The following is a 25,036-nucleotide window of genomic DNA, read 5'->3' on the forward strand; positions in this document are numbered from 1 at the left end:
TTGAAAATGAATACTATGACAACAGATAACCTTCTCTGCCTTATCTACGGCAGTATACACACAGGTTCCTTGATACCTACCGTATATCTTAGGCCCGGTGGTAGTTGCTCAACAGATCATGTGGTAAACCTGGTTCCTTCACAGGACATGAAACATCTTGTCTAAGGTAGATGTTGCGGCATAAGTTGAGAATGAGAGGTAGGATTCTGGTCCTTTTACCTCTTATTTCTTCCCTTTCCTTTGGGTGCAGCAGATGCTCCAATATTTCCTGGATTGAACGTCAGATAAGTTTTGTTTAGGAGTATCTCCCCCTTCCTCCCAAATGAAGGGGAGGATGGCCAAATGTATATAAACTCAAAGTCATTTATATTTTTCCTAATCATGTAAACCTAAGACCAAGTTACACTTCCTGCCTTACCAGGTTGGAGGTCAAAGTGGGAGTTCAGTAGCCTGTTGTGTGTGTGAGGTTTACTCGGCATTTTCCAAATAACTACGAACGCCTCATTAAGTTTTAACCACTGCATCCAGTTTTGCTGAGAGCATACTCCTATTAAGGGAATCAAGTTTGTATAACTGAGGAAAATACAAATTACTTTAAAAATTTCTGATTTTTATCTCATTTTGAAAAAGTTTTGGTCACACCATGTTTGATTTGTGTTGGGAATGTTTTCTTACTAGTGTTACCCCTGTGATCAACATATCTCTTTTCTCTTGCCTTGGGGATTGGGGTAAGTATAGAATTAATAGCACTAAAACCCTAGATACATAGATAAGATTTCACTACTGGGTTAATACGCTACTTCTAAATTACAAAATTATGCCTGTTGAAATACATTACTATACAGTACTACTGTATATTAAAAGGCATCAGATGATTAGGGAAAGCAGTTGTAAAAAGGGCACTTAAATTCTTGGCAAGAATGGGAAAGAAAAAACTCATTTTCTAGGCTTGACCTGTGTCGCTCCGTGAAATGCTCCTATAGCACCATTTTTAAGGCATAGTTATTGCTAAATATACCAGAGAAAAAAAGGATGCATGGAATGCCAGGAATAGGATTGGAAAGAAAAACTCATTATTTATGATAGCAACTGTGGGATCGAAATAAATTGTCATCAAAGATCTAACAGCATATGAATATTAGAGAAGATGAATCTTCAAATTGACTTAAGTGATTGATAAATAACTTTTGAATTGTAAGTGTAAATGATAGTGATAGCTAAGAATTGAAAGAACGTGTATAGTAAAAGCTTAAAAAGAAGAGACTAGATAAGATTACTGATGAAGAAATTAAACAATTTTATTCAGAATCTAGAAAAAATATTGATAGATAGAAATAGTAATGAAAGTTTTATTACAGATAATTTTTGGGGTAAGAGGTTCAGTGCATAAATAATATAGAGAATATTTAAAAGATATTATCATTAGATGAAGGTAAATAGATTGGAGTTCCCATATATATAAAAGCTGTTGTTCACTTCATAGTCCGTGCAGCTTCAATCCAAGCTCTGAAACACAAAATTCAGCTACCATTTCAATAGTCTGTTTTTTTTTTCACCAATAATCAGTAAAATTTCACCTAAAGTTTATTGTGCTGTGTAGTTTTTTTTTCTTAATTCACATCTACTCAACAGGTCTGGAGTCATGGTGGTAGAATCTTCCGTTGTCATTTCTGTCAAAACTTTTTGTGTGAAGATGACCAGTTCGAGCATCAAGCATCCTGTCAAGTGTTAGAACAAGAGTCTTTCAAGTGTAAGTATAGTTGTCAAGCAATTTTCCTAGTGATCTTTTCTACTTTTAAGTTTTTTTATTTAATTTCCTATATATCTTTGTGGATCTCTAATTTATTTATTTGGAAAACTCTATGAATCTAATCATCTATCACAGTGGCTTAGTAAACTATGTGATGGAAACACTGAGAGAAATATTCCAAAAGCACTTTATAATGAAGTTGTTTTAACCCTTATAGTTTAGTATGTAATGTTGTGTGTTTTTAGAAGTATTATAAAATGAAATATTAGCTCTAAAGTCTGATCTGTTGAAGAACTCTTCAATAGTTATGTGAAAGTCTGTCGGTCATAGAATTTCTCGAGAATTTCTCAAAGTTAAATTGATAATTAGAAAAGAATATTAAAGTCCTTCACTGCCTACAATAAGAAGAATATATGTCTTTAATCAGCTTAGACTGGGCAAAAAGAAAGAAATGCTAAGCTCAAACAAAACTGTTAAAGTAGGTTTAGGAAATCTGACCAAAGTTGTTTTGGTAACATCTTCATATGGATTGTGAAGCATTTATATCATTAGATGCTGATGACATGGTACTGTACACAATAACAAAATATTGTAGTTATATAATAGATTACTGTAGTCATCTTTCAGTCAGTAAGTCCAGTTCTGAAGGTACTGATTCTAGAGTTTTCTCTTCTTGGACTTATAACCTGAGTTGGGAAGCAGCCTTAGACTGTATTCATCTTTCACTGTAGGGATCAGGAAAGATTTTTTTCATATAAAGTGTCTAAAGTTTCTGGCAGTGTACAAACTTTCAGGAAAGAGGAACAGTGGGGGATAGGAAGAGTCATGGTAGTTTATTTTGATGTTATTGCTTCTCTAAATACGTGCTAAAGCAAGGAGGTATGTACAGTATTTTATTGGACAGAAGTAAGAAGTGAATGGTTGTAACCCCACTTTTTTAATAACCATTATTTCTATTAACTTTATTAAATTGAATGATTTTATTTTATAACATACTGGATCACAAATTTAAAGTGAAATTACTTAAATTTTTATTTTACGTTATGATGAATCTAATATCATTCTTATTCTTTACCGTAATACATTAAAATGTGGTTTACAAAGTTTTAAGAGAGAGATGGAAAGCACATAATGCCAAAGGTTTTGTGGCGTTGACATGCATTAAAGACAAGAAGTTAAAGATTTGAACTTTATCTCTATATTCATTATTATGAAGAATAATAATTCTACTCTACTTACTAAGAGTTTACATTATCACCTTCCCAATGTGATATTCAACATTTTATATTTGAAGGTAAGATTCATGGGAATACACAATTTTTGAACTAAAATCTGTTATTTCAATACGTCGGTTCGAATAGAAATAGTTCCCCCTTCCTCTCCACAACTTCTTAAATGTAAAGTATTTTTGTTGGCTTTTGCCCAGTAAACTCTTGTTTCCACTTGCTTTTGGTACATAATAATGGTTAGCTGTTCCACAGAAGCCTGAGAACGTCCTGTTTTCGGTCGCTCTTGGTACAAGGTAGGTGGGTAGCTGTCCCACAGATGCAGGGAATGTAAGGGCGATGGCAGCTCAGGAGAAAATTTTGTTGATTATTATTGAGGTTGTCAATTTAGCACTAGCAGTAAATAGCCTTTTCCATTTGAGTTAGTATGGAGGTAATAGATTATACTCTAGTTTAAAAATTACTGTGATTTTAGATGGTTTAGTGTTAGTGAAAACGAATTTAAGAACTACTAGTAATTATGAAAAATTTAATTGCTGAAAAACTGCCAATAATTTGTATAAGTAAACGAAACCAGATTACATCATTTCCTCTTTTTAACTGATTCTCATTATTTGAGAAAATTATATAAGGTTCAAAAAAGGAATTAGGAAAAAAATTTAAATGTATCCATGGCTTGGGAAAAATATTATGAACACTATGAGCAGAAATTTTATATGGAATTATTTTTGTACTTTGTTTAATAGAATTGTTTGATTTCCATTTGTAATATTTTTTGTTACTCATACTGGAAATGTATTGTAACAGTTCTGTATTATACTGTTGATCCTTATATGTCCAACCTCTTCTTCAGTGTTTAGCTTTTACAGCAAAAGTATTTAATTTTTCAAGAAACAATTGTTGCAAAATTTATGGACATAAATCTACCAACATTGTTGTGACTAGAAAGTATTGAGAAGTCTTTGTTAATTTTAATCTTTATTAATAAAGTGTTCTCCCTTTAGGCATGTCATGCAATCGTCAAGGCCAGTACTCTTGTTTAAGATGTAAAATATGCTACTGTGAAGATCATGTGCGTCGTAAAGGGTTCAAGTATGACAACAAGCAAAAAATACCATGTCCCAAGTGTGGCTTTGATACTGAGGAAACTAAAGAACTCAGCATGTCAAGTAAGTTTCATGTCTGTCATTCTTATGTAAGCAAAGAAGTCTTATATGCGTATTTTTTACTAGAATATACTGTAAATTAACTTTTATTGAAAAAAAATAGCTTTGTAAGTTACCCTCAAAGTTGTGTGATTCCACAATTTTTAGGAAAATGCATGCACTATGCTACTAATATAAAGTACTATACTGTAATGCATTTTTTCAAGAGGATTGTTAAAAGTGTACACGTTATTTTATATTTATCATTTATAACAGCTTTTGTTTCTAAAGAATGTCCTTTACTAACTTATTGGAAATTATAAACCCAGTTTTTAAATATTTAACTTAGCCGGTGAATATATAGCTGCAACTCTGTTGCTCGACAGACAAACTCTACGGAAAAAACTCGCCAGCGATCGCTACACAGGTTGCGGGTGTGCCCAACAGCGCCATCTGTCGACCAGATACCCAGCTCTTATGTAAACAAAGACTCAATTTTCTCTCTGTCGACGTGTCGACAAGACGTACTTTACTCGCTGTTGCTAAACTGGAGTTTTTCACATCATATTGGTGAAGTACTATATTCTGGTTTTGAGCTTTCGCAATGCAGGTGTTTTATCTTCATCTTAAATCTTGAACTCGTTTTGGATAGATTTAATTATGGTGACAAAGAGAGTATGGACTTTCTTTCACTTTTAAATGGCCGACCCTTCCCTTAGACGGAAGTGTGTTTAGGCTTTTAGTAATTATCTTATCACGTTAAAAGTTATTTATAGATTTTCCTCTATATATTTTATATCTCTCCGCCTTTATTAGGCCTCTTCGATTAACTTTCCATTTATTATAAACATATAAAAATAAATTTTAATGTTTTGTTTATATGCGACCTTTCCTGAGAGTAGGCGGTCCTAACTTGGAAGCCGAAGTTAATCAACGTTGAGCCCTTTATATCGTAAATAGCTTTTAAAGAGCTAAGGATTTAAAACTTTTTAAATGTAATATTTTATGAAAGATTTTCTTTGATAGTCTTCGTATTGTTTTCAAAGATGAACTAACGTTAAGTTTATTTATGCTACGCAGTTGTTGACGTTCAGGACGTTCAACATGCGCTCTATCGTTACGATAGAGAGAGAGTGTATCACGGTTTCACTTTGCAGTAAGAGTAAATTGATTCTGACGTTTTGTTCATTCTTTCTTAGCTTAAATGTTTTAAATTCTATTTTAAAGGAACTTTTTATTTGAAAAACCTTTCAGTTTTTTCCTTTAGTCAAATAACATGTTTTTTTGACGAAATATAATTGGGCTCTTCTCTTAGGTGCGAAATCAAGAGAGAAAGAGAGAGAGAGATAGAGACGGAGGGAGAGAGAGGAGAGAAAAAGTTCTGTTCAAGCGGGTAACGTTGTTCTCGAGTTACTCTCGTCCCTAGTCTCTGTACGGGGAGGAAGGATAAAACGTTTTTAGTTTTTTATTCTCGTCCCCAGGCTATGTGCGGTGAGAGATTGAAAACGTAGTTTATATGAACTAGTGTTTAGTCTCTTTCCCAGCCACTGAATTTTTTATCTTAAAATATGTTTTCTGTTTTTTGCTGGTATTAATGAGCTTGCATTATACGACTGATTTCGCAATTACTACCTTTTAATGAAGGGTAGAATTGCGTGTTTCAGGTAGAAATCAGTAAAATTTCGATTTCAGTGAAATAAGTGCAAAACAGAAAATCGAAGTGTTAAAGTGATATGCGCAAAGTGTTACAGTGTTGCGTCCGAGGGTTCGTCTGTTCGTGCCTGTCGTTCACCTAGTCCGGGACCTCTTGCAAGCTCCCAAGCCCAGGGGAGAAGTAATGTCGAACGACTTATGGGTTCGAGAGGCCTTGATCAACGAACAGACGTTTCCCTCTATGGTATCGGGTGTATCTTACCAAGATCTCCCCTACCATAAGACGAGAGAGACGTTTTTTCTCCTCGTCATCCGAAGGCTTTTCGCATAAGAAACCTGTCACAAGGTTTCGAAGCCCTTAAGCGAAAGTCAGTCCTTTCAGGACAGGTCCAGCGTCCTGGTTACAGCCATTAGGACAGCTCTGACCCTATGCAGTCATCGGATAACTGCTCGCCGCCTAACAAAAGCGTAACACAGACTCCGAGAGTCTTTTTTGTTGGCAAAGTGTTGCGGTCACAGACGTTACCCTCGTCTCTTACCACAACCATTTCCGTTGATCCTTAATGGGTTGTATGGCAAGACATGCAGAATATGCTTGCCTCCCTTATGGAAGACTATTCTGCCCATTAGTCCGTTGAGTCTAGCCGTTTATCTCATCGATATCCTGGCTTTCAGCCAACCTAACGTTCCTTTGTGCTTCCTGTTGACGTTGGCGTAGCTAAGTCACGTCAGTCAGGTTGTTTAGAACCACACTCGATGCGGTCTCGTGTGGATTTTCAGCCGCATTTGGACGTTAGGCCACTTGCTGATGCTCCTGTTGACGTTCAAGACGTTCGCTAACAATCGGAGTTGACTTGTTTTGACGCTGTGCGTCAACCTCCGCATTCTAGAGTTGTTTTGACTGCTCAGTCTAGGCAGTCAAAGCAGTCTCGAGTGGACGCTGTGCGTCCTCACGCACCTGTTGTGGTTGACAGTTCAGTTGTTGACAGTTCACAGACTGTCAAGCAGTTACATGACGTTGCGTTCTGGTCCGCTACTAATACACGAGTGAGTGTGGACTCTGCTTGTAAAGCATTGCCACCACGGTAGGTCTCTCCCTTGCTTGAGACTCAGCTTTTATCGGACAAGGTTCCTGTAGATGAGGAAGTTGCTGTTCCCCCTCCTACTGATATTCCCTTGAGGACTCTGTCAGATGGAGAGGAGCCTAAAGCTGCTTAGCCCCCTATGGACTTTAATTAAATCATGATGATTTTTTTTTTTTTTTAAGGATCTTTGTCCGGATCTTTTTGTAACTGCTGCTCCTCGTTCGCCTAAACGTCAGAGCTTACACTAGGCCTAGCTACTTCGAAGCCGTTGTTTTTAAGCTAGTGCTCTCTCGCTCTCCTAGAGAGCTTTACGTTGGCTAGGCGACTGGTTTATCACCAGGAGGAGTTTGGGGGATACAGCCTTTGCTTTCCCTTCTTTTAAACTGGCTTTTAGAGCGAGAGTCTGATATGACACGAGAGAAGTTCTCGGCTTGGGAGTTCATGACTCTGCCCAGATAGACTTCTCAAATCTCGTAGACTCTCCCTGGCGCCTGGCCAGGAGACGCTCCAAGTTTTTTACAGGTCAACTTCACAGCTGTTTTCGAGCCTTTGAAGTTTTGCTGTACAATTTTGTCATGCATAAACAAGGCTTTCAGGGATGGAAAGCGGTACCGCCTCAGTCGCTAACCCCGTCTGTTGCCGCACCTGCTCCCGTAGACCCTAAATGGGCTTTGCTGCAAGACATGCAGTCCAAGCTTGCGTCCTTGTTAGAGGACTTTAATGCGGAGAAGGTTGCTGCCGAACCTTCTGGCCAACAGCCTTCCAACCGGTCGGTTGTGCGCCCTGTTGACGCTGAGGTAACCTTCTCGCGTCTGCCAGTTGAGGTGGTTCCTCCACCGATGCGACCCAGTGTGGGTTGCCAGCCGCACGTTGACGTTAAGCGACGCTCGGAGGTGGTTGTTGACGTTCAGGACGTTCAACAACCAGCAGAGGTGACTTGTTTTGACGCAGTGCGTCAACCTCAGCAACCCGGTAGGGTGTTGACTGCACAACCCAGACGGTCTAGACAGTCTCGGGTTGACGCTGTGCTTCCTCGCGCACCCATGGTTGTTGACAGTTCACAGACTGTGCAGAAGTTCCATGATGTTGCGTCCGGCTCCGTCACGCATGCACCAGTGCGACCGGACTCAGCGAGCCAGACGTTGCCCACTCCGTTGCCGTTTCCTCATCAGTTTTCGGATGAGGAACCCTCTGATGAGGACGTTGCTGAACAACAAGACGATCAGCCCCCAGAATAGATCAAGCCCTGCTATCCATCCAGAAGATGCTGAAGAAGGAACGCTGCTCAGTCAGGCTGTGGATGAGTCTGGTAGGGACGCTGTCATCCGTGGAACAATTTGTGTCACTAGGAAGACTACACCTCCGTCCTCTTCAATACCATCTAGCTTTTCACTGGAAAAAGGACAAGACGCTAGAAGCGATCTCGATCCCGGTTTCCGAAAAGATAAAGTCTTGTCTGACTTGGTGGAAGGACAATATCAACCTAAGAGAGGGTCTTCCCCTGGCTGTTCAGACTCCCAACCACGTTCTCTTCTCGGACGCATCGGACGTGGGCTGGGGCGCGACACTAGACGGTCGGGAATGCTCAGGACTGTGGAACTCGAGTCAGAGGAGCATGCATATCAACTGCAAGGAGCTGTTGGCAGTACATCTGGCCTTGAAAAGCTTCAAGTCTCTCCTTCGAGGCAAAGTGGTGGAAGTTAACTCGGACAACACCACGGCCTTGGCGTACATCTCCAAACAAGGAGGTACCCACTCACTGACGTTGTACGAGATAGGACCTGCTCATCTGGTCAAAAGGTCAAGACATCTCCCTAGTAACGAGGTTCATCCAAGGCGACTTGAACGTCATAGCAGATTGTCTCAGTCGGAAAGGGCAAGTAATTCCAACCAAATGGACCCTCCACAAGGATGTATGCAAGAGACTTTGGGCCACTTGGGGTGAACCATCCATAGATCTCTTTGCAACCTCGCTGACCAAGAGGCTTCCAATCTATTGCTCTCCAGTCCCGGACCCAGCAGCAATACATATAGATGCTTTCCTCCTAGATTGGTCACATCTGGATCTCTACGCATTCCCACCGTTCAAGATTGTCAACAAGGTACTGCAGAAGTTCGCCTCTCACGAAGGGACAAGGTTGACGTTAGTTGCTTCCCTCTGGCCCGCGAGAGAATGGTTCACCGAGATACTTCGATGGTTAGTAGACGTTCCCAGAAGTCTTCCTCTAAGGGTAGACCTTCTACGTCAGCCACACGTAAAGAAGGTACTCCAAAGCCTCCACGCTCTTCGTCTGACTGCCTTCAGACTATCAAAAGACTCTCGAGAGCTAGAGGCTTTTCGAAGGAAGCAGCCAGTGCGATTGCTAGAGCAAGGAGAGCGTCTTCCATTAGAGTCTACCAATCGAAGTGGGAAGTCTTCCGAGACTGGTGCAAGTCAGTTTCTGTATCCTCGACCAGTACCTCTGTAGCTCAAATAGCTGATTTTCTCTTATACCTGAGAAAAGGACGATCCCTTTCAGCTCCCACTATCAAGGGCTACAGAAGCATGTTGGCATCGGTCTTCCGGCATAGAGGCTTAGATCTTTCCAAACATAAAGATCTGCAAGACCTCCTTAAGTCTTTTGAGACCACCAAGGAGCGTCGTTTGGCTACCCCTGGATGGAATTTAGACGTGGTACTAAGATTCCTCATGTCATACAGGTTGGAGCTGTTACAATCAGCCTCCCTGAAAGATCTCACTCTTAAGACTCTTTTCCTGGTATGCTTAGCCTCGGCTAAAAGAGTCAGTGAGATTCATGCCTTCAGCAAGAACATCGGATTTTCGTCGGAAAAAGCCACTTGTTCGCTGCAACTTGGTTTTCTAGCCAAAAATGAGCTGCCTTCTCGTCCTTGGCCTAAATCTTTCGATATTCCCAGCTTATCGGAGATCGTAGGCAATGAACTAGAAAGAGTCTTATGCCCTGTTAGAGCTCTTAAGTTCTATTTAAAGCGTACTAAACCTTTACGAGGCCAATCTGAAGCTTTATGGTGTTCAGTTAAGAAACCATCCTTGCCTATGTCAAAGAATGCTTGGTCAGACTTTTTCAGATTGTTAATACGAGAAGCTCATTCACATCTGAGTGAGGAAGACCGAACTTTGCTTAAGGTGAAGACGCACGAAGTTAGAGCTGTAACAACTTCCGTGGCCTTTAAGCAAAATATATCTCTGCAAAGTATAATGGACGCAACCTATTGGAGAAGCAAGTCAGTGTTCGCGTCATTTTACTTGAAAGATGTCCAGTCTCTTTACGAGAACTGCTACACACTGGGACCATTCGTAGCAGCGAGTGCAGTAGTGGGTGAGGGCTCAACCACTACAATTCCCTAATTCCTTATCCTTTTAATCTGTCTCTTGAAATGTTGTTTTTTTATGGGTTGTCCGGAAGGCTAAGAAGCCTTTCGCATCCTGGTTGATTTGGCGGGTGGTCAAAGTCATTTCTTGAGAGCGCCTAGATTAGGGGTTTTGATGAGGTCCTGTTGTATGGGTTGCAACCCTTGATACTTCAGCTCCTAGGGGTCGATCAGCATCCTAAGAGGATCGCGAGGCTCTGTAAGGAAGACGTACTTAAAAGGCAGAGTAATTGTTCAAGTCGACTTCCTTACCAGGTACCTATTTATTTTGTTTTTGTTATTTTGATAACTTCTAAAATGAAATAAAAAACTCTTAGCTCATAAAATGTAAACATATATTACTGGTCTCTACCCACCATCCTGGGTGTGAATCAGCTATTATATATTCACCGGCTAAGTTAATTATTTAAAAATGATATTTTAATTATAAAATAAATTTTTGAATATACTTACCCGGTGAATATATAAATTAAATGACCCTCCCTTCCTCCCCAATAGAGACGCAGTGGGACGAGGAGAAAATTGAGTCTTTGTTTACATAAGAGCTGGGTATCTGGTCGACAGATGGCGCTGTTGGGCACACCCGCAACCTGTGTAGCGATCGCTGGCGAGTTTTTTCCGTAGAGTTTGTCTGTCGAGCAACAGAGTTGCAGCTATATATTCACCGGGTAAGTATATTCAAAAATTTATTTTATAATTAAAATATCATAATTATGCATTTTCATACTTCCTTATAATGGCTCCTCAGTCATACCATTTTTTCTCAGTAGGGGACTGTACTTACCCAGATGCCTCCATCATCAGTCATATTTTCATTCAACTTGTTTATGTATACACACTGTGTTGCTCACCCTGGAATTAGCCATTCAGTTGCTTCCTTTTTTCAGTGTTGCATCTTTATTATACTTATAATTAGGTTTGCTGTGGTTTATGTTAAATCCTTTGTGCTTGAAAACATTGTCACAAAAATTTATCTCTTGTCAGGAACATCAGGAGTATCTGCACTAATGTTATTTTTATTGAAATCAGTTGTATTGTATGTAATAGTGTGAGCTTACCCCGAATTTTTCCTGCCATGCATTGGCATATGATAAATTAAAACTGCCTGAATGATGCAGAATGAGGTTAGGCATCGATGTGTGCTGTACAGCCTGGGGATGTAATAAAATAAGAATTTGTGACAAGAATACACACCTGAAAACTAAATGGTAGTTATTTTCAAGTAATAGATCTCAAAGAGTTGTTGTTAATGGGTACCATAGTGAGTATAAGAATGTGATATCTGTTGTTCCACAGGGTAGTGTTCTTGGTCCATTACTTTTCATACTATATACACATGACATGTGGTTTGGCCTAGAAAACAAGCATGTTACATATGCAGATGGTGCTACTCTCTTTGCATCGATTCCATCCCTGAATGTAGATCTGGGGTTGGTGAATCCCTTAACAGAGATCTAGCTAAAATTAGTGCATGGTGCAAATTATGGGGTATGAAGTTGAATCCTAACAAGACTCAAAGTATGATTATAAGTAGGTCAAGGACAGTGGCTCCTCAACATCCTGATCTCAGTATTGATAATGTTTCTTTAACTTTGGATGACGCTTTTAAAATTTTAGGTGTGATTCTCGACAGCAAATTTACTTTTGAGAAACACGTTAGGTCTGTGTATTCTTCCATTGCACAAAAAATTGGCATATTGAGAAAGTCTTTCAAGATTTTCGGTGATCAATCTATTCTGAAGTGGTGTTTTAATTCTTTCATTCTACCTTGTTTTGAGTATTGCTCTCCTGTCTGGTCTTCAGCTGCTGATTCTCAGCTTAATTTGTTGGACAGAAACTTACATACATACATACATATACCATGGCACTTCCCCCAATTTTGGGGGGTAGCCGACATCAACAAAGAAACAAAAACAAAAAGGGGACCTCTACTCTCTACGTTCCTCCCAGCCTAACAAGGGACTCAACCGAGTTCAGCTGGTACTGCTAGGGTGTCACAGCCCACCCTCCCACATTATCCACCACTGATGAAGCTTCATAATGCTGAATCCCCTACTGCTGCTACCTCCGCGGTCATCTAAGGCATCGGAGGCAGCAGCAGGGCTTACCGGAACTGCGTCACAATCGCTCGCCATTCATTCTTATTTCTAGCACGCTCTCTTGCCTCGCTCACATCTATCCTCCTATCACCCAGAGCTTCCTTCACTCCATCCATCCACCCAAACCTTGGCCTTCCTCTAGTACTTCTTCCATCAACTCTTGCATTCATCACCTTCTTTAGCAGACAGCCATTTTCCATTCTCTCAACATGGCTAAACCACCTCAACACATTCATATCCACTCTAGCTGCTAACTCATTTCTTACACCCGTTCTCACCCTCACCACTTCGTTCCTAACCCTATCTACTCGAGATACACCAGCCATACTCCTTAGACACTTCATCTCAAACACATTCAATTTCTGTCTCTCCATCACTTTCATTCCCCACAACTCCGATCCATACATCACAGTTGGTACAATCACTTTCTCATATAGAACTCTCTTTACATTCATGTCCAACCCTCTATTTTTTACTACTCCCTTAACTGCCCCCAACACTTTGCAACCTTCATTCACTCTCTGCCGTACATCTGCTTCCACTCCACCATTTGCTGCAACAACAGACCCCAAGTACTTAAACTGATCCACCTCCTCAAGTAACTCTCCATTCAACATGACATTCAACCTTGCACCACCTTCCCTTCCCGTGCATCTCATAACCTTACTCTTACCCACATTAACTCTCAACTTCCTTCTCTCACACACTTCCAAATTCTGTCACTAATCGGCCAAGCTTCTCTTCTGTGTCTGCAACCAGTACAGTATCATCCGCAAACAAAAACTGATTTACCTCCCATTCATGGTCATTTTCGTCTACCAGTTTTAATCCTCGTCCAAGCACTCGAGCATTCACCTCTCTCACCATACAAGTTAAACAACCACGGCGACATCACACATCCCTGTCTCAGCCCCACTCTCACCGGAAACCAATCACTCACTTCATTTCCTATCCTAACACATGCTTTACTACCTTTGTAGAAACTTTTCACTGCTTGCAACAACCTTCCACCAACTCCATATAACCTCATCACATTCCACATTGCTTCCCTATCAACTCTATCATACGCTTTCTCCAGATTCATAAACGCAACATACACCTCCTTACCTTTTGCTAAATATTTCTCGCATATCTGCCTAACTGTAAAAATCTGAATCATACAACCCCTACCTCTTCTAAAACTACCCTGTATTTCTAAGATTGCATTCTCTGTTTTATCCTTGATCCTATTAATCATTACTCTACCATACACTTTTCCAACTACGCTTAACAAACTAATACCTCTTGAATTACAACACTCATGCACATCTCCCTTACCCTTATATAGTGGTACAATACATGCACAAACCCAATCTACTGGTACCATTGACAACACAAAACACATATTAAACAATCTCACCAACCATTCAAGTACAGTCACACCCCCCTCCTTCAACATCTCAGCTCTCACACCATCTGTACCAGATGCTTTTCCTACTCTCGTTTCATCTAGTGCTCTCCTCACTTCATCTATTGTAATCTCTCTCTCATTCTCCCATCACTGGCACCTCAACACCTGCAACAGCAATTATATCTGCCTCCCTATTATCCTCAACATTCAGTAAACTTTCAAAATATTCCACTCACCTTTTCCTTGCTCCTCTCCTTTTAACAACCTTCCATTTCCATCTTTCACTGTCTCTTCCATTCTTGAGCCAGCCTTCCTTACTCTCTTCACTTCTTTCCAAAACTTCTTCTTATTCTCTTCATATGAATGACCTAATCCCTGACCCCACCTCAGGTCAGCTGCCCTCTTTGCCTCACGTATCTTGCGCTTTACTTCCACATTTTTCTCTATATTTTTCATACTTCTCTATACTATTACTCTACAGCCATTCTTCAAAAGCCCTCTTTTTCTCTTCCACTTTTACCTTCACTCCTTCATTCCACCATTCACTGCCCTTCCTCATGCTGCCTCCAACAACCTTCTTTCCACACACATCACTTGCAATCCCAACAAAATTTTCTTTTACTAACTTCCACTCCTCCTCTAAATTGCCAGTTTCTCTTACTTTCACTTCGCCATATATCATTTTCAACCTTTCCTGATATTTACTTTTTACCCCCGGTTTTATTAGCTCTTCAACCCTCACTACCTCCCTTTTACATCCACCTACTCTATTCCCCCATTCTTTTGCTACAACTAATTTTCCTTCCACCAAAAAATGATCAGACATACCGTTAGCCATACCCCTAAACACGTGCACGTCTTTCAATCTTCCAAACATTCTTTTAGTTATCAACACATAATCCATTAATGCCCTTTCTACTACTCTTCCATTTGCCACTCTTACCCATGTATACTTATTTTTATCTTTCTTTTTGAAAAAGCTATTACTTATCACCATCTCTTGCTGCTCAACACACATATTTACCAGTCTCTCACCACTCTCATTTTCACCTGGTACGCCATACTTCCCAATGACACCTTCTACCTCTCCAGCGCCCACTCTAGCATTTAAGTCACCCATGACAACTACATAATTCCTCCTACCCAGTCCTTCTACACACCTAGTTAATTCATTCCAGAACTCATTCCACTCTTCTTCACTTTTCTCACTACCTGGCCCATACGCACTGACAAACGCCCAACATTCCCTACCTAACCTAACCCTTACCCACATTAACCTAGATGATATCTCCTTCCATTCCACTACTCTACCTGTCATCCATTCACTCAACAATAAAGCCACACCCTCTCTCGCTCTTTCCCTTTCAATCCCAGACACTCTACCAGACATTTCACCAAACATCACTTCACCCTTTCCTTTTATCTTCGTCTCACACAAGGCCAATACATCCATCCTTCTACTTCTAAACATACTTCCAATCTCACATCTTTTACTCTCTATCGTACTACATCCACACACATTCAAACACCCCAAAACTAGAGTGCGGGGAGCAGTCACTCTCCCCCCAGCTCCATCTCTTTGTCCATGTCTCACAGGATGTAGATACAGGAGAGGAGGTTCCTAGCCCCCTCGTCCCGTCCCTTTTAGTCGCCTCTTACGACACGCAGGGATAACGTTGGCGCTATTCTTGTTTTTATGCCCCCGCGGCCACAGGGGGCATAACCTTATGGTCTATTAAATTTCTTATTCCTGATTTAGATATTAATCTTTGGCACCGTCATTAATTAGTTCATTATGCATGTTGCATAAGATTTTTCATAATTTTGACCATTCTTTACATTCAGATCTTCCTGGACAATTCCATCCTGTTCGTAATACTAGGCAGGCAGTTAATTCTAACAGCCAGGCCTTCTCCATCATGAGGCTCAATACTACACAATATTCTAGAAGTTTTATTCCAGCTGTGACCAAGATGTGGAATGATCTTCCTTATCGGGTAGTTGAATCAGTAGAACTTCAAAAGTTCAAAGTTGCAGCAAGTGGTTCTATGTTGAACAGGCTGACATAAGTCCTTTTATAGTTTATATATGACATATCTATTTGAACGTTGTTACTGTGTTTAGAATGATTTATTGTTAATTTATTCTCATTATTTATTTATTTCCTTATTTCCTTTCCTCACTGGGCTATTTTTCCCTATTGGAGCCCTTGGGCTTATAGCATCATGCTTTTCCAACTAGGGTTGTAGCTTGGCTAGTAATAATAATAGTAATAATAATAATTTAAATGTTTAAAAACCTATAATTTCTGTTACCAGGCACCTGATATACAGTATGTGGATACTCAATAATGATGTTAAGATAATAATTTGCAGAAGCTGAACTGGTGTTGGAAATAGAGATTTTACATTCCTAATGTACTGTCTACACTCCATGTGCAATAATTATGGTCACAAAAATAAATTGTGATTTTATAGAATAATAGGTAGTAGGCTCATGGTGCAACTGGTTTGTTTATGTTGTCTGTTTCAGTAATAATCCTTACTAGCAAATGATATATGTACACTTGAAATTGCTGTATAGACTATACCGCTCGTATCCACTTTCTCAGTTGGCTTTAGAATTAGGGCTAGACCTTGTTGATTGCAATATTGTAGATGATTTTAATTGAATTGCGCTATTATAAAACCCACCACAACATATGAGCATCCATTTTATTGATGTGAAATTAGTCTATCTTTATTTAAGAACCCAACATTTCCAAGTACAATAATGCCTCAAGATACAAAATTAATTTGTTTTAGAGTGGCTTTCGTTTCGTGAAAATTTTGTATTATGAGTCACGATTTACATGTAAATCTCCTAATTCATTCAAAACCCTACAAAAACACCACAATACATTTTATAATAAAGCTATAACCACAATGAAACATCCAAATACATTTGAATCATTCAGTATACCTAACCTAATGTTAATACCTGTAAATTAAGTAGTTATTAAAACATAATGCAATAATAAATGGAAAATAATACAATACATACAGTACAAAACTGTACATATAGGAAATATACAGTACCATATGTACTGTACTGTTATTATACTTACCCTTACTTTAGAAAGATCGTTTTCTATTACGTATAAACAACCCGTTTTCCTCAATTGGCTCATATTTTTAACAGTACAACTATTTTATTCTTGTCCTGGGTGGTGAATCTCTTTTCATATCATGAAAATTTTTTCGTAATATAAGGCAAAAAAAATCTTTGCATCTTGTTTCTCATTATGAAAATTTTGTATGCAGAAACATTTGTATTGAGAGGTATATTGCTCATCAACCTACCAATTTAACATATTCTTTCTATGCAATCATCTTGCCATCATAGGAGTGGCCTTATCATCACCATTGGAGGAATAGCTGCGATTCGACAAATCTTCCTAGTTTTCATTTGATGAAAAGCATCTCCAAATTATAGCCCTATACTTCCCCAACTTCCAGTGTAATCTCATACTCAAGTAGAGGTCAAAGAACTTTGGCATACTGTTAGATATGACAGAAGCAAGCTCAAGGAAGTGGCGCAACCATTCCTATCCAAAACAGTATTCCCTGCTCGGTACTGGCAGAGTTTTCTTAGCCACATTTCCTTGCTTTAGAAGCTTGTTCTTCGTGAATCCCTTCAGTGGCGTTTGAAGGATCACTCTTCAGCTTGCAGGGATTACCTAACCCTCCTGTTCCAGTGGGGTAGGAGGCTCGTGACAATCTTGCATGATGGCTGAACGAGGAAAACCTTACCTTACTTTATCTGTTAACAGATACATCAAATGGGATGTGGGGCGCACACCTCAGTGACCTAGTCATCTCAGGAGTATGATCAGAAGAGAAGCATCTTCTCATCAACATCCTAGAAATGCAAGTGGCATTTCTAGCCCTGCAGGCATGCCAAGAACCTTTGAGGAGGCACTGGGTTTTGTCAATAAGTGACAACCACCATAATAGCATACGTCAACAAGCAAGGAAGCACAGCTTCGTGTCATCCTTTGGAAGCTGATGACGGAGATGAACATCTGGGCAGTATTTCATGTCATAAAGTTGTCACTCAGGTACATTCCAAAAAAGGTATATGTATTTGCAGACACACTCAGTTGTTAGTGGGAGGTTGTAGGGTTGCAGTGGTTCATGCATGCTTACATAGAGAACTACCTCAGTGGTCCTCACTTCTCTCAGCCTCATTCTCAGAGACTATCCAACATCTCCGAGCGAAAGCTTTTCGAGAGGCACTACACAAATTTCTGGATACCCACAATGGTTCTCTGCAGCTCTCTACCAAGAAAGTCTTCTCTGTAGCTCTCTACCAAGAAAGTCGGCCATTTTCTGAGATTAGCATCATAGAAGGGGTATTTCTCCATTGGAAGTACCTCTAATGCAGATAGCGGATGTCCCCGTTACATTGTAAAGAGAAGCAACTTTTACTCACGGCTGTCAAACGCTTAGCTTTTAGTACGGTCTTTGGAGTTGTCTATGCTCTGATCTCACCCCAAGAGTGGAACATGACCACGGTGCTCAAGGCTTTTATGTGTACCTTGTTTGAAAAGGTTGTCAGACAGAGAGGTAACGTTCAAGACTGTCTTTTTGCTAAGCCATAGCATTGGCAAAAAGAGTTGTCAAGTTGCCCGGTCCCTCTTTTAGTCACTTACATTGAGGGTTGCAAGGTCTCATGACTTTTTGACAGAGTTCGTAGCCGAACCAAGAATCCTGAAGTGCATGTCCCCAGGTTCGAAATTTTCTCCGTCTCCTCTCTACGTGAGGTGATGTGTGCTATATAATGAAGACTCAACATCTCAGGCCTGAGTATCAGCATTTCTTCCTTAACACTGGCAGAACCAAGGAAGAGATATCAAGGAACACAATCTCTCTCTTGCTTCATGAGACAATCTATATGGTATAAGCCTCGACAACTAAGGGCCGAGGTATCAGCCAGGACCAGGTGTTGAAGGCTGGTATTTAGATATGCCAAACCACCTTCACGGCACAAAGGTGGTTTGGCATATCTAAGTGAGTATACCCATAGTTTCCTTGACACTTTTATTCTTGGTCCTGTTGTAGCGGCTCAAGTAGTTGTGTACGCAGCCCAGCTCCCGCATGGGTTAGGAAACATCTTGTCCATGATAATGTGTAGATGTTAGTCTGGTATGTAGGATGAAGCGGTCGTACCATTACTGGATCTGAGCCTAAGGTCAAAAGTGAAGTCACCTACAGGCAGGTGGACAGGCTACTCGCTTGTACGCACCACCTGTCATTTACTACCTCGTTAACAAATTCAACAGCCTTTGTAACGCTCCTGAAGACATCCACCTATTTTAAAGGACTTAGATTTATATAACAAGGAAAAATACAAATTACTTTTTAAAAATTTTATATTTGCATCCAAATCTTATGAAGTGTTCTCTAAACTTATAAAGCATTTTCAACTTATGTTTATAATGAGTCCATCTATTTACTGTAACTTAGAGGTCTTGTTAGAATAAATTAGTTATTAAGACAGCATTTGTAAAAGCAAGATTATTTACAAGTAGAATCATTGTAAGTTTTTGTTTAGTTTAGATTGATATTATATATATTTTATTTGCTGATAGGGGTAAAGTCTATAAAACCATCTTTCTAAATAAACAAAAATTTACATTACACTCAAGTATTATGGTAATCTACAGTAGAGGCTTTAAGATTGTTTGTATCAGCTTTAACTTCTCTTCTTACCCGTTTTCAGCTCGCACCCATAAATATGGTCGACAACAAATATCGTATGGCACTGAAGATTATGCAGAAGAAGGAGCAGTTGGCTATGAGGGATATAGTTACGATGATTATGATGATGATGATGATGACGATGACGACGACGATGATGACGAAGACGACGATGACGATGAAGATGATTCTGAGGAGGAGGATGGAGAGGAAGAAAAAAGCAAATAAATTTACTATATGCAGTACATTTAAAAAATGGTGGTGGTGGTTGATTTCATTATCAGGATTAGGAGACTGGACTGCTTTAAGAAAATTGGGTGTATGAAAAGAATATTGGTAATTACTTGTTCTTAGGAGTGTCTTAAATATTATTTTGTAAATCTGTTTATTATTAATCCATATCAGTTTTTAATGAATTAGTGTATGTCAATTTTTAGTTTTATGGAAACATATTTCTTAGAATTTTATCTTTATTGAAGGACATACTTTCTGTAAATCATTAGCTACTCATGTTAAAAGATGGTTTGGTATATAGTTTTAGGTTTCATTATGTTTGTTATGGAAAGAAAAATGGGTAAAATAGATCCCCAAAATGTGCCCCTATAATTATGAATTCGTAATTGATTTGCAATAAAGGGAGAATAAGTGTGCTCGGCATATCCAAGTTGCAGCATAAAACATTAGGCTACCAATCACACATCAAGGTACAGCAATTAATGTAGACTTTCAACATACACATACTATGATAGACAGTAACATAATATTTATTTGCATTTAAAAGTATAAAGGTAATAAAAAAGTGACATTGAAAATAAGTACTGATGAAATTTGCATCCTGTTACTGACATACCATACAAACTGGTTGTTTTTAAAGAAATTTACCTGTTAAAACTATTTAACATTGCTAACAATTGACCGTTGAAGGTAACAAATCTTATTATTCATTTGTCAGTTTTTTTATAAGATGTTATGAATAGAATATGATATATATGCAGTGCAATGTTTCATGTTTTTTTTCTCAAAATTTGTTCTTCATATTCTTGGTAAGGGTAAGAATTGAGGAAAGCTAACTAAAGATGATGACTGGAAATAAGGAAAAGAACCCACATTAGTTATCAGATGCAATGTATATGAAAATAATTTCCAGCAAATACAAAAATAATGATGATCGATTAAGTTTTAAAGATACTGTACACATTTTATAATAATCATATGAGCAACATTGCCAATGAGTGAACATTTAAATTAGTAGTTTTAGATCATATAAGTCTATTTTTAATATTTTTACTAGAAATTTGGAATGAATTACAATATTTATGATATTTATTGCTGGTAAACCAATCTTACCAAAGTCAGCCATTTGGTTATATTGATGTATTTAGTGGAAATGCATTTGACTTTAGGCAATCATAATATTGAAAGACTTGATACTTATGAAACTTTAAGCTTTCAAGATAAGACTCAGCTTTGGTTTAAAGAGAAAAAGAGCTTTGTTTCCTAAAGCGTTTTACGGTGTTTTTCACCTATATTAGCATAGTTTTAGAATCAGTTTAGTTATGCTTCCAAACAGATCAAATTCTATTTTTCACTGGATTATCTGTTGCAATAAGTTTCTAATAGCCTTTGTCTAATTAAAGGAATTGCACATTACAGTATATGCTTTTTTCCTAATACTGTAATTGTGTAAATACTGTAACTTATTCTCAGCAGTTTTTGCAAAGATTTCTCATAAGATATAGTCTTCTGGCATTGAATGGTCTCCTCAGCCCCTGTGTGGCCATATGGCCCAAATCCATTAAATCAGTCTTGGCAGTTAGTTTTTCTTTATGTAAATTGAAATCGCTATTTTACATGTTTATTCAGAATTTTGAGCTTGACTATCTATTTTAATGCTATGTATCATCTAAAAGTTATTCAGAAAATGGTTTATTTTATATATTTCATTATGAAAGATACCTGACTTTAGATGAGGGATAGGTGATTGGTAATTTTCAGAATCCTGTATTTACTCCTTATGTATTAGAGATTCAATGACTACAATTTGATAAAACCATTAACTTGCAAAACATTTTCATAAAGGTGGACGAGTCATTTTCCTCCTATTAAAAGGCATATATATTTTTCCATGTTTTACAGTATTTGATCGGGTAATTTTGGTATGAAAAAACTAAAGTACTTGACATCTATGGGACGCCAGGTAGTCTTATATTGTTACATCAAAGTACACGAGAAGGACAATTAATGGGAGCATAATATTCCCTTCTGTCCCAAGAAAATGTTACCATCAAACAATCAGGACCAATTTCGCCAAAGGGCGGTAGAAATGGTACATGTAGTAATATTTGGAAATTTTTTTTTTAAATTTACAAGTCGGTGCTTTTTGCCAGGTATAGGTGTAGCAACATTATTTCTTGGCTGATGTATTTTTTAATTGTGAGGTAACTGAAACTATAGAATGTGTATGTGATCAGACTTTATTGAAACCATGTGAGCAATTACGATCTTAATTCCACGTATTATATCCAATCAAATATATTTGACTTATTTTTGATACAGATAGATTATGTAGCTGCTTTTTTCTTCATAATATTTGAGAATTATTTTACTCTTTTGTGTTTTAAAATGGATTCAGTTTAAAAGTAAAGAAATGTAAACTTCTGTCAGAATAAGTAGAAGACAATAGAAAACTTTATTTATCTAGAACTATTTATATTCATATGAGGAAGAAGACTTTTTTTTCTTCTATCCTCTTTTTTATATGTACATCTTCTTGATGATTTTTTTTCTCTGATAGTGATCCTATCTGTGATACAGTGTTTGAGATTCTTGTATCTTGGCTGTATGGGTAATTTCTATTAGTTTTTTATGAATGGAAAAATTGCATTTCAGATTTACTATAAAATGTAATGTACAGATGCTTCTTGTTATCAATAAAATAGAGATTTACGGTATGTGTTTTCATGAGCATTAATATTGATTACTTTGATGATGGGAAGTTTTATGTATTTTTCTATGAAATAACTTCACTATGGTTGTAAAATTGATAACATTCGTACAAATATTTTAAACTGTTCATCATAAGGAGGGAATGTAAGATCATAGATGTGGAAGCCTATCAATTGATTTATTTTGATTATGTTGATTGATTAGGTGTGTTAGTGATTAGGATTTTCAAATATCTTTATCATTATTCATAAAGAGATCTGTGCGTGAATTTTTCCATGGTTTATGTCATAAGTGTTAATAACAGTACAATTAATTTGTGATGATCACCAAATGTACTTGTACAAAAAATATGTATGAAGGTGTGGGACAGCAGTAGGATGGTACCCACCGCTGGGTTGGGGTCATCTTCATTCCAAAAAGAAGCTGTCAGTTATTATTGCTACAAGTGGCTGGGGAGGTCTTACATTCATAAACAGTAGCTCCTGAGAATCAGGTGTCTTGACGCTGTGGTCTGGTAAAAGTAACTAGTAATAGTAAAAAAAGGTTTAAACCAGCTCTATTCAAGTCCAATGTTGTATGATTGCTTTGCCTCTTCTTTATGTATTTTATAGTTGCTCTGAACTGCTAAATTTGCTTTGACAAATGATATTGCCTTGTTGTGCCATTAACGATTGCCTCTCCTACTACAAAGAACATGAACACAAAGGTAAAGAATGACCATGTTATGGTAAAAAAAAATGTTGTAGTAGTGTATTTTCTGTTTAAAGCATTTTTTTAGTGGTTTGATATATTCTGTACTCATCATACCTTATTGTGCCAATGTCAAACCCACTGGAGGATGTTGTCATTTCTCTCTCTTAGGTTTTATTTGGATACAAGCTAAGATCATTAGTTCGTATAAATTGTACACAATCCACTGTACAGATATTGGTCGATTGCTTTTGGGGGATGATGGTCTTCCCCTGGTTTCAGCAAGGTCTCTATTCTCACTCTTCTTTAAATCTTTTGGAGTTAGAAAGTCATTGCACAGGAATTGAGTAGCAATAGTAGCCATGCTTTTGTTTTATCTCTGAAATGTGAGATATTTTCTCTTGTTATGCCATCTAGGCAGGCCGTTTTACCAGATTTGGGATATTTAATGGCAGCATTTAGTTCTTCTAAGGTGAACAGCTGAGTTGTTGTCAGTCTTTCATGATACAGTCCATGTCTTGTCTCATTAGGCAATCCTGCTCTTTATTGTGAGGCTTGTCGTTCAGCACCAGTTAGTATGCTAACTGGTGGGGGGTTTCTTTCCCGAGTTCAGTTTATCAGTGGTTGCTCAGGTTTTTGTTGCTGTAATGGGTCATAACTATGGAAGTTATGACTTCATGCCAGCATTCTTTTCTCTCATTGCTGATTAAGGCCAGAAGGGCCTCACCAAGTTCCACGATACTTTCAGCAAAGGAATCTTTGTTGTATGCATGAATGTACTTTGTTATTGTTCTTTTGATTGTTCATTGAGGCTTGCAATGTAGCTCTTCCTCCAGTCTCTAGGGATGCTTCTCTTTGAAACTTCCCAAACGAGTGATTGGAAGGCATTGTAGTGCTTTGGGACTGGGCTTATATTGGATATCCAAGTCTCTAGGTATAACTTGATGCTTTCCCAGTTTGCCTTGCGCAAGTTGAATCTGGGTCATGGTTTAGTTTGTTGGGGTCCAATCACAGGTTTTGTGTCTTATTGGTTGGTGTTGCATTTTGGTATTCTAGTCTGAATTAGGCCTATACACAGTATGAAGAAGGCAGTAAGAAAGTGTACCAATAGTGTGGATGAATAGCAAGAGATTGGGAGATTTCTATAAATAATAGTATCTTTTTCTACACAGCAAAATATGTTAATCATACATAATACTGTCAAAGCTTGTAGATAACTGCAGTGCATTAATCTGCATGGAGATCATATTGAATATGCCGTAAAGAAGTTTCGGAGGAATGTGGGAGAAGTGGTTATTGAGAAAAAAAAAAGATATTACTGTGGCATGTGATTCACTGTAAGCCTTATTTAAGGCACTTACTGTCAAACCTCGTAACTTTACTGTTTCATTATTATCATCATTATCATTATTGGCAAAGCAGGATGCTATGAGTCCAGGGGCTCCAACAGGGAAAATAGCCTAGTGAGGAAATGAAATAAGAGAATTAGAATAAAATATTTTAAGAAAATTAACTTTAAAATAAATATTTCATATGTTAATTATAAAAACTTTAGTAAGATAAGAAGATATAGTGTACCCGAGTGCATGTACCCTCAAGCAAGATAACTACCCCAAGACAGTGGGAGACCATGATACAGAGGCTATAGAACTACCCAAGACTAGAGAACAATGGTTTGATTTTGGAGTGACCTCCTTGATAAGCTGCTTACCAAGGCTATAAAGAGTCTTTTCTACCCTTGCCAAGAGGAGAGTAGCCACTAAAAAATTACAGTGCAGTAGTTATAACTGTTTGGTAATTTTAGTGTTGTCAGGTGTAGGATTAGAGGAGAATATGTAAAGAATATGCCAGACTATTTGGTATATGTTTAGGCAAAGGGAAAATTAACTATAACGAGAGAGAGATATCCAATGTAGCACTG

The 25,036-nt window shown here is 38.2% G+C and overlaps 1 protein-coding gene across 1 annotated transcript in view; it reads left to right on the forward strand.

Moving 5' to 3' along the window:
* Positions 1–22,233, forward strand: part of LOC137632899 (zinc finger protein 330 homolog) — a 74,709-nt gene extending 52,476 nt beyond the window's left edge. Inside the window, exons 5-7 of the mRNA XM_068364993.1 lie at positions 1,633–1,750; positions 3,981–4,145; positions 19,502–22,233. Of these exons, the coding sequence (XP_068221094.1) occupies positions 1,633–1,750; positions 3,981–4,145; positions 19,502–19,707 (489 nt within the window). The 3' untranslated portion in view covers positions 19,708–22,233. The remainder of the gene's footprint in view (positions 1–1,632; positions 1,751–3,980; positions 4,146–19,501) is intronic.
* The last annotated feature ends 2,803 nt before the right edge of the window (positions 22,234–25,036 follow it).

This window comes from Palaemon carinicauda, chromosome 42 (genome assembly GCF_036898095.1).
Source record: "Palaemon carinicauda isolate YSFRI2023 chromosome 42, ASM3689809v2, whole genome shotgun sequence".
NCBI lineage: Eukaryota > Metazoa > Arthropoda > Malacostraca > Decapoda > Palaemonidae > Palaemon > Palaemon carinicauda.